This window comes from Labrus mixtus, chromosome 9 (genome assembly GCF_963584025.1).
Source record: "Labrus mixtus chromosome 9, fLabMix1.1, whole genome shotgun sequence".
NCBI lineage: Eukaryota > Metazoa > Chordata > Actinopteri > Labriformes > Labridae > Labrus > Labrus mixtus.
The window spans coordinates 27,201,474-27,211,956 of record NC_083620.1 but is presented as its reverse complement, the minus strand read 5'-3'; the positions used below and the strand labels follow the sequence as shown (position 1 = coordinate 27,211,956).

The 10,483-nt window shown below is 42.3% G+C and overlaps 1 protein-coding gene across 1 annotated transcript; it reads left to right on the top strand.

Annotated features, from left to right (window-relative positions):
* The first annotated feature begins 5,163 nt into the window (after positions 1–5,163).
* On the top strand, positions 5,164–9,835 carry ckmb (creatine kinase, muscle b). Its single transcript, XM_061047237.1, has 9 exons — positions 5,164–5,321; positions 6,701–6,813; positions 6,991–7,087; positions 7,349–7,503; positions 7,733–7,865; positions 7,970–8,141; positions 8,653–8,776; positions 8,953–9,142; positions 9,271–9,835. Exons 2-9 carry the CDS (start codon positions 6,721–6,723, stop codon positions 9,447–9,449), a joined length of 1,143 nt encoding a protein of 380 aa, XP_060903220.1. The 5' UTR covers positions 5,164–5,321; positions 6,701–6,720; the 3' UTR covers positions 9,450–9,835.
* The last annotated feature ends 648 nt before the right edge of the window (positions 9,836–10,483 follow it).

Here is a 10,483-nt window from a genome sequence, read left to right as displayed (position 1 = left end):
CCCCCCTGCTTTGGGAACCACTGAGTTAGACAGTGTGCAGGATTTTCATGCAATTTTTCCTTTAAAAAAGTCCTTTAAATTTTTAATTCGGACATTCATCTTTTTTCTGAGTCCTTCCAGGATTAAAATAAGAAGATTTAGATTTTGACATTATTTTGTGTTATTAGTGGAGATAGTGATGGGTAAATAAATAAAAAGTCTTTCATGTATGTGTGTAACATCACTGCAATAGTCAGTCTGGTCACATGTCATTCAGTTTGTGTCCTTCTTCTATTAAAAAGTAAATCATGTCAGCATGCTGTTGTAGAGCTGTGGATAGTCTTGAGGTTGTGTCTCATGTACCGAGGCTGTAATCCTCACTGCAGCAGCCGCACGTTCAAAGTAGACCTCAGGCCTTTTCTGCAAGTCAACTGCCACTCTCCCTTTCCAGCATTTCATGTCTCTCTTCAGCTGTCACATCTAATAAAGTCCAAAATGCCCCCGCCCTAAAAATATTTATTTTGGTTATTGTAATGTCGCTCCTTAAAATTGTTAGAATTATTAAGGTTTAAAAAAACAAGTGCAACACAACTACATATATACATATACGTTTTTTTCAGACATTCTTCTTCTTCATTGAGTTTTTGCACCTACATTAAATTGTGAGCAACATGATGGCCATTAATTCAGTAAGAGATTGGATTGTGTTTAGCCAGAAGTAAGTGATGTAATCTGGAGCCTGCAGCGGTCTGGGAAGCTATGATCCAAAAATATTTATTTTAAAACTTGTGGGTGCAGCAACAACTGTTCAAGTTATCGCACAATCAAGTTACATCACTCGAGGCAATTAGTGGGACTTCACAGACTTGAACATTATGCGATCTAGAACTATCCCCTCCCTCAAACTGATTGTTCTAACATCATACACCTGAAGGTTTGTGTTTGTCCGCAGTAAACACCAAAGCTGTACGTCCATCTATTCATTTCCTGCTCCTGTGATGTTTTTCAGTGACCTCATCAACCAATCACAAAGCCTCACATCTCATTGGCCGAACACCTTCTCTCCTTCTCATCATAGCTACACTGGTTTCACTCGGGCACTTTTCACCGTGTGACAGTCTTAACATACACTCGTTGACGGAGTCTTCTTACAGATGCCTGGGTCTATTTGTGGGCGCCTCAAACTGTTAACAGGAGTTTTTCCTGCTCTGGATCAGGACGTGTGTGTCTGAAACACCGTTCAGGTCACATCTGAGGAATCCAAAGAAAGAAACCAGGGCATATGCAGCTCCCTGAGATCTGCAGGCTCTTTCATGAGTAACATGATCTTAATCATATTAAGGCTTTAATATGTGGGAGTTTAGAGGCTATTTAGTTTCAGCTAAAGTGGAAAACCATTTTATTTAATCTGTGAACGACAATTTAACATCATCAAATACACAATTCAGGAAAAAGATCAATCTTTGAACTCATCTTACATCCTCTCATTTCACATCAAACCAGTTTTCTGTTTTGTATCTTATGTTTCCCTGTGCCTAAAGTCGATGATTAAAGTTTGATATAGAAATGTGCGGTGGTGTCCAACACTGCCAGTTGTTCCTGGCAACGCCCATGTGTGAATGTGTGAATGCTTGTGCCCCTCTACAGCTCCCTCAGGCCTCTGCTGTGAATACGAGTCAGACTCATATGAGGCCTGCAGCCTGCTCAAACAAGCTTCATACAGATATATCTCAACCACTCCAGCCTGAAAGTGTGAGAGACCAGAGGAAACAAAAGAAGCTTCAAATGTGATGCAAAGATTACAAAATGCAGTCTTTAACTCTAAAGATCCTATCGCTCACACACGTACAATGCATGGACAGAAAAACACTCTTCATGTGTATTAATCTTGTACGAGGCCAGACACATTAAAAAGATCAATTTTAATGTGAGGCTTTTTGCGTCGGGGGTGTAATGCCACACAGAGGTCACGGTTCGGTTCATGCCTCAGTTTAGGGGTCAAGGTTCAGAATTAGTTAAGTACAACAAAAATTCCTAAGTGCATGAGCAGCTCTCTAATTTATTTTGAACCAAGAGAAGAAACCAAGTCAACGTGTTTCTAACGACTGTGAGCCTGAAGTTTCTCTACACAGCTGATTTAAAGACGCAGGCTGGTCGTCTCTCATCGTGCTATATTACTGTTTTTCTTTTGTTTTGTTGCATCTGCTTCTGTTCAAAGATAAAAGTTAAAGATAAAGTTAAAGATCAACTTTTTTGATTCCCCATTGGAGGAAATTTTGTTGTTACAACTGCTCAAAAAACATGAGTAGATATAATTAGCAAAAACAGCAAAAAGTTAAAAACCAAACATATTTACATTCATTAAATGAAGCAATAAAAATACAATAGAGATAAAATAATACTGGGCATATACTGTAAACACTTTCACCTGTGGAAAGACAGAGGACAGTTTCTTCTTCTGCGTTTGTTGTTTAATAGTGGTTGGCCATGTGTGAGTGCCTTGTTTTCTCCAGTCAGTAGTGTGAGCATTCTGGACAAATCTGCATTTTTACCCCCAGCAAAAACACATTTAGCAAATATCAAAATGCATCCTTTATCTCTCTTATTTGTGACATGTAAGATAGATAAAATAGTGCAACCATTGCCTCCCTCATCCTGCAGACTAATATAGTTTACTTTACATCTTCTGTAACGATATTTCCTCAAACATCAGAAAGAAAGAAAAAATCGATTGAACTTTGTGTCATTTAGTTCACGCAAAGGCCACAAAAGTGTTCCAGCGTGTGATTAATTGCCCCCCCCCCCCCCCCCCCCCCCCCCCCCCACTCATGAGCTATAATCATTATAAATGATTCACACAGAGTTCCCAGTTACATAACTGTCCTTGGTGCCTGCTTCCCCGGGGCAGCTGCAGGGGTCGGGGGCTGTGGGGGTGCTGCTGCTGCTGCTGGTGGTGGTGGTATGGGTACGTGTGTGTGTGTGTGTGTGTGTGTGTGTGTGTGTGTGTGTGTGTGTGTGTGGGAAGGGAGCACTGCTGGATAAAATGACAGTCTAAACTGGGAAACTGTATCTGTGCCATGGTGGACAACATGCCCACAAACTAACTGGTGTGAATGGTAAGAAGACGCACGCAGCTCAAGCTTTGACTTTGTGTTTTCATGTACAAACACACATAGGAGGACCATGTACTTGACAAAAAAAGTCGACCATTTCACCTTTAAAGTCTTTATCTGTGATGTTTCACACTTAAATATAATATAAATCAAGTATATCCTCTGAAAATAACTCTGTGAGTCATGACTGTCTACAATGGGTGTAACACCCGAGTCCCACTGTCTGTGATGTTTTCAGAGTTTTCAGAGTCCTATCTTCACTTTGTTTACATCGCCTGGACGGCCGGCTGACTCCTCCCCTCGTGTATAAAAGTTGTTTAATTGAGGGACTAGAGAAAAGAAGAATAACATACTGTACTCACTGCTTAACTGTGTTTCTAGATCACGCTCATTTCAGGTACATTTACATGCAGTGTGAAGATACGAGCATAATAAAGATCGCTAGCATTAGCATGCTAACACAACAATGCAGCACGAGTTGTTTTGGTTTCATGCTGGTGCCCACGGGGGCGACATCTGCTGGATCAAAACATCACATATAAAGACTTTAAATAACAGATCATTTCTGGTTTGGTAAATAAATCTGAATATCTGGACTTGTAGTTCCCAGTTGTGTTTTGGCGGTGCCTGGATCTTATTTAAGACTGCTGTCTGCGTTATAAAGTCTCCGGGCTTCACCCCCACACTTTGTCACATGATGCGGGTGTGATTTAATATCTGTCGGTGGTTAGATTACGGAGGTCTATCACATTACCAGCGGGGGGTAATGACGCTGGCACCGGTAGAGCACAGAGCTGGACATCAGGCTTGACACTATGTGCACCTTACTCTGAGCATAACCTTCTGTGAGCTCCGACTAATGGCCTTAGCGTTGCATAAAGTAACCTAAAACTCAGGAAACTGAATATCACGGATGAACTTGAAACTTCTGGAAAAGGCACAACACACACACACACACATTATGTAGACATACTCACATGTTTAATTCAACTGAAAAAAGGAGCTAGAATTGATTTTCCTCCTCTGACTTGGCAAATGTCTGGAGTTGGGACAGCCTGTCACTATGCATCACTGCATGACATTCACACAGGGAGCGGTGACATGTCTTAAACTTACACATGCAGACACTTCCACTTCACAAATTGGAAGGTTTAGAGCTCGATGAAACCCGATCTGTAATCATCGATATCACCAGAATGTAATCTAACACAAAGTTTTTATTTTTACTCCTGCATACGATGACTCGGTTTACTCCGCTCATCGGGGACACTTATGAAACATGGGGGTCAGATGCAGTGCAGAACATGTGCACTCGTGGTTACACCAAAAGTCAAAACCATCAGCTCCATCTGCTCTTCTCCAGCTGACGAAAAACTGATGGAAATCTTTTTACATTTTTAGAATGAAGCTAAGCAATGTCACCCTCCATACCCTCAAATCATATTCTTACCACAGTTAACAAAAAGCTTTATTTTGTAATATATATATATTTGTGCTATTTTTTTTGTTATCAGGCGGGGTGTTTGTCTTTGCTCAGCGATGGTGGGGGTTGCATGGTCAGTGAAAACATTGGAATTTCCTTCACCCACTCCAGCCTTGAAGTTTTTTTGTTGCTCGTAAAATCAGATAAAACCAAAAAAACTGTGTGCACAGGGAGTGTTGTGTTTTATTACAAAGACTAAAACAAAACATCATATTCTTTAAGATTTGCATTATGTCGTTTATTCACTCTCATGCTGCTTAAAGAATTTAATACATTTTAAAGTGACTCTCATTGTCAATCACAAAACTCTGTTGAGTGTCTACACCACAAAGATTCTGTTAATCTCTGCAAAAATGAAATGATCTGTCCTCCTCAAACACAACTTAATAATGCAAACTGATTAAAGTATAAAGGTGAACGATGTCCACCACCTTTCTCCCCTGCAGGCTCGAGCTGCGACCAGCTGGCAGGAGGTGAGAGGTTGAACAGGATGACTGCAGCTGTTCACTTGTCTCTCATCTCGAGTGTTGTGTGAAGTTTGTTCTTGCCTTTTAGAAACTCAACCGGGCACAGAAGACCCCCTGTGACCAATCGAAAAAGGGGACCCTGAGTGTGGTCAGCCAATAGGGATGAGGGGTCTGGGTATAAATGCTTAAGCCCATCAGCTGGCAAAGTTGGGCAACCCTTAAAGTTGGTGAACAGGATCTGATCCCAGGATCTGTAACCCTTTCTTTTCTCCAAAGCAGGTAAAAAGACAGAATCAGGTTTTAGTTTTTTTATATATCCATGGAAAAGATTGTGGGGATTTTTTTCTTCTTAGAAGTATGGACCTTAAACATTTTAGGGAAACAATTTGACAGATTCCTTCTTTTGTGAACTCTGGGATTGAAAACACGTTTTCTCTTCTTGTATTTTTTCTTGGATTCCTCCAATGATTTGCATTTTTCTTTCCTGATATGGAAACTACTAAAATCTTTGCAATTTATTTTTCTCCTAGTGTAGTGAGATTTCATTGAAATAATCGACACTGTTGTTTTTTTTTTTTTGGGGGGGGGGGGGGGGTATTGGTAGCACTAGTATATGGCAGCATGGTGTCACCCAAACAGCTGTGACTCTCTGTCAGCTGTTGCTGACGGCAGCAGGACAGGTTTCCAGTGTGTCTCTGAATAGTTTAGGAGCGCTTGATTTAGTCATGGAACATATGGAGCCATCTGAGAGGCTCAATGCTTTGACCTTTAAGTGTACCAGGGGTCATCGATCAACTACAGCAGCAGGTTGAGTTCTGACCTCTGAGAGATGAAAAGAGGGAGCTTATCGTTTATAGATTCAGAATGATGAAAAGGTGCATACAACTTTTTTTTTAAATCTTAGAAAATGTTGATCTATTTTAAACTGTATTTGATTTTTTTTGCCTATTGTCTTTATTAATAGGATATCTGTAGAGAGACAGGGAGGAAAGAGTCGGGCTGACATGCACCGGGCGCCTGTGTTCCTCTTTTCAACTCTTAACTACTTGTGGAACTTTCTCTGCTACCTCCAAATAGCATAGTAGCCTGGAAACTAAGCTTGCATTAGTCTGAGGCTGTAGATGAAGTAAGAGAGAAGGGAAATCTTTCATTACTGTGCTGTAGCTCCCTGCAGAGGAGGGAGGTGTGCAGGACAAGAGGCGGCACCACCATACTATTAATAACCTGAGCTGCTGGGCGGAGGGGGGCAGGTGGTGAGAACAGCAGGGGGAAGAGCATGAAGACAGCTGCAAGACAGAAAGAGAGAGAGAGAGAGAGAGAGAGAGAGAGAGAGAGAGAGAGAGAGAGAGATGAAAAGGTGTCTCTTCTTTACCAGAAGACTCATAGACAGGACTCTTGAAAAATTTGGAGAAATTCCTGAAAAGAAAAATGGTATTCATCAGATTACTGTGTTGTTGTTGTTGTTGTTGTTGTTGTTCGGGTTGCTTTGTTACATCACCGCAAACAAAAAAACATCAAGAACTCCTTTTGTGTAGCTTGTAAATAAAAGTGTGCAAAATATTTTTTTTATTGCAGTTCCAGCAAATACGTTTACAAGAATTGTAGCTTCAGAAAAATCACACTAATAATATATATATATTTTTTTCTGAACTTTTCAGGCGGAGTAAGAATCGCAGCCATGGCAAAGAACTGCCACAATGACCTGAAGATGAAGTTCTCTGTGGACGAGGAGTTCCCCGATCTCTCTCTCCACAACAACCACATGGCCAAGGTATAAAAACTGTGCTCACACACGTGTCTATCCATGACCCAGAAGAAGAAAAAAAACATTCCTTTAACAGGCACCAATAACTTTCAGCATGAGGTGGCGTTAAGATACTTAAATGTCACAGAAACAGGAAGTCACATGAATGTATCACTGACCAGCACTGGGTCTCATCCGCTGTAGGTGCTGACCAAGGAAATCTACAGCAAGCTGAGGGGAAAGTCCACCCCCAGCGGCTTCACCGTGGATGACGTCATCCAGACCGGTGTTGACAACCCTGGTAAGAAGGAGGAAGTGATCGACATAAACACAACTATAATGTAGTGAAATACGAGTTATGATCGTGAACCTCTGAACCTGAAAAGGTCAGCGTCCATCTGACCTGCTGAGGCGACTCAAGAGCTTTATCACATTTTTTGGGCTTTAGGGCTAAAATTTCAATTCATGGTTAATTTTATAATCAAGGAATTCATCGTCTCATTGTGGTGAGATATATATTAAAATAAATACCAACGTTCTCATCATTCCTCTTGTCCCACAGGTCACCCCTTCATCATGACTGTCGGCTGCGTTGCCGGTGATGAGGAGTGCTACGAGATCTTCAAGGATCTGTTGGACCCCATCATCTCCGACCGTCACAGTGGCTACAAGCCCACCGACAAGCACAAGACCGACCTGAACTTCGAGAACCTGAAGGTAAGAAGCCAAAAGAAAGGAAGCGTTTAATGTCATTACTGTTTTGGTAACTTGGCTGGTTATGTATTTAAAACATTTAAGTCTCCCCATCATGCCTTGAAACGGACTTTCTGAAGCAACAAGCTGCAGAATATTTAGCCACTCTCTCACATTCTCTAATACAAATGAGTCCTGACAAACATTGGCTCCAGTAACAATAATCATCTTTCTTCTGTTCTGCTTCTCTCAGGGAGGTGACGACCTGGACCCCAACTACGTGCTGTCCAGCCGTGTCCGTACTGGCCGCAGCATCAAGGGATTCACCCTGCCCCCCCACAACAGCCGTGGAGAGCGCAGAGGAATTGAGAAACTGTCCATTGAGGGTGAATGCCAAACTTATAAAAACAATAAACCCAATCTGTCCAATCTTTTTACAAAGTGTTTTGTGTAACAATCAGACACTGAATCCATTTGTTTTTCCTCTCAGCCCTGGCCAACCTGGACGGTGAGCTGAAGGGAAAGTACTACCCCCTGTGCGGCATGACCGATGCCGAGCAGGAGCAGCTGATCGCTGATCACTTCCTCTTCGACAAGCCTGTGTCCCCCCTGCTGACCTGCGCCGGAATGGCCCGTGACTGGCCCGACGGCAGAGGCATCTGGTGAGAGAGAAAAAAACACTAGACTCAAGAGTGTAAAGAAAATGTGACCGCTAACTTTCACTTTATTGAAACTCTCCATGATAAGAAATCAGATAATCAACTGCCAGCGAATACAAATAATAAAAAACAACACCCTTTTAAGATAAAATCTCCCATCTACCCATCCCAAGTCAACTGTAAAAACTGCCGCTATCTGTCTCTCTCTTATATGAGAATCCTCATGACGCCTGCTCTGTAAAAGTGAGATAGGCTGCAGCACACTTCTGCCCCTTACAATGGTTTGACATACTGTAAGTCTGATACTGTGCAGCTCAGATAATTCACAGATCAGGGTTAGCATGGTTGTCAGGGTTACGTTTCCCCTTTGACTTTACTGTGAGAAACCAACAATCACAAATCTGCAGGGCGGTTTTTCATGCAACATTCTAGTATCAAAGACTTTGCTTGGGAACATTTTGTCCTCTTTGTAAAAACCAATTGACCCCGAGTCTGTTTTTTAATCTTCCTTCAGGCACAACGACAACAAGACCTTCCTGGTCTGGGTGAACGAGGAGGATCACCTGCGTGTCATCTCCATGCAAAAGGGAGGCAACATGAAGGAGGTCTTCAGACGCTTCTGCACTGGCCTGCAGAAGGTAACAGATACTTTAACACATGAGTTTGCAAGATTCAAGTAGGCACATGTGAACACAAGTGAAAAAATCCAGATGTTCAACCATTGCTTGTCATGGCGTGTGAAGGGTCTTGCAAGAAATGCCTAGTTATTTTTTTAGAACCAACATGCATTTTTGTTTGCCTCTCCACCGGTCAGATTGAGGAGATCTTCAAGAAGCACAACCACGGCTTCATGTGGAACGAGCATCTGGGCTACATCCTGACCTGCCCCTCCAACCTGGGAACCGGCCTGCGCGGTGGCGTGCACGTCAAGCTGCCCAAGCTCAGCACACATGCCAAGTTTGAGGAGATCCTGACCAGGCTGCGTCTGCAGAAGCGCGGCACAGGTACTGAAAACAAACTGATAAGGGATCGGTCACAGCCGACGTTAACAAAACTATAAAATCCCATGTTTGGGCCTCTTTTGTTCCCTTACTGTTACTTACTGCTACCCCCCTTCTCCCCCCCCCTCCAGGTGGTGTGGACACAGCCTCCGTGGGTGGCGTGTTCGACATCTCCAACGCTGACCGTCTGGGCTCCTCCGAGGTGGATCAGGTCCAGCTGGTGGTCGATGGTGTCAAGCTGATGGTTGAGATGGAGAAGAAGCTCGAGAAGGGAGAGGCCATCGATGGCATGATCCCCGCCCAGAAGTAAAGTGGACAGACATCCAATGACTGAGTGACTGTCTGTGTTTGGTTTTTTTTTATTTTATAAAAAAAATGAATGGGTAGCCCTTGTTGTAAAGTTATCTCACCGGTCTCGGCCGACTGGCTACTTCCTGATTAAGAAGACACTCCACTTTTCTCTCTGCTATCTTTACTGAACTTCTGTTCTTCATCTTTTCTATCCCCTGCTTTCACTTTATTTTCCTCTTTCTCACTTCCTGTCACTTTAAACATCTCTTCCCAACATCTCTGTAACATCCTGGGATCAATCCATGCATAGTCTGGTCATGGCTATGTAAAGTACCGAAAGTCTTTTTTTTTTGGTTGTAATATATATCTGGACAATTAAAAACTATGCCCCATGTAACAATCAAACACTTGTTCCTCGTGTTTTCTCTTGGATCTGCTGCAACCGCTCGGGACAAAAAACAAAAGACATGAAATATGAAAGAGGTTGAAGTCTTTATTTTTGTGTCACACATTATTTCCTAGGAGACATGCAGGATTGCAGGTCGATCATTTAGGTCATTTCAGCCCATAAGTTAACTTTTTGTTGATAACAGCAATGTCTTCAAACACACTTTACAACAGAACTGTAGCCTTAAAGCGCGGCTCTAACTGTATCTACAGAACAAGTTCAGAGAGAGAGAGGGAGAGAGAGAGAGAGAGAGAGAGAGAGAGAGAGAGAGGCCTGTTGTTCAGAAAATGAATTTAGCCCTAAATCACATCTTCACATTTTTGAACAGTAGGTCCATACCTGCTCCTGTTTTTAAAGGTGAATTCTTTACAGCCGTAAAGATAATCTGCTGTACCATCAAACATGTCCTTTTACACATCAGTGTTTGATTAAAGGTTAAAGGTCGCATTCCTCAGAAGTACACGTTTTGTTTGCTTGAGAGAGTAACAAGACAAGAACAACAACCTTTTGATTTTGGAGTCTTCAGAGGTGGACTCAGGACTAAAATAAACCAAAAAAAGCAACAACATTTTAATTTCCCAAAGTCATGTTCGGTCACATTCTCA

Excerpts from the sequence above, each read along its gene's own strand:
- ckmb (XM_061047237.1), top strand. The coding sequence starts at position 6,721 with ATGGCAAAGAACTGCCACAATGACCTGAAGATGAAGTTCTCTGTGGAC. Across the intron at positions 6,814-6,990 it reads ACAACAACCACATGGCCAAG|GTGCTGACCAAGGAAATCTA; the intron begins GTATAAAAACTG and ends CATCCGCTGTAG. Across the intron at positions 7,504-7,732 it reads TGAACTTCGAGAACCTGAAG|GGAGGTGACGACCTGGACCC; the intron begins GTAAGAAGCCAA and ends TGCTTCTCTCAG.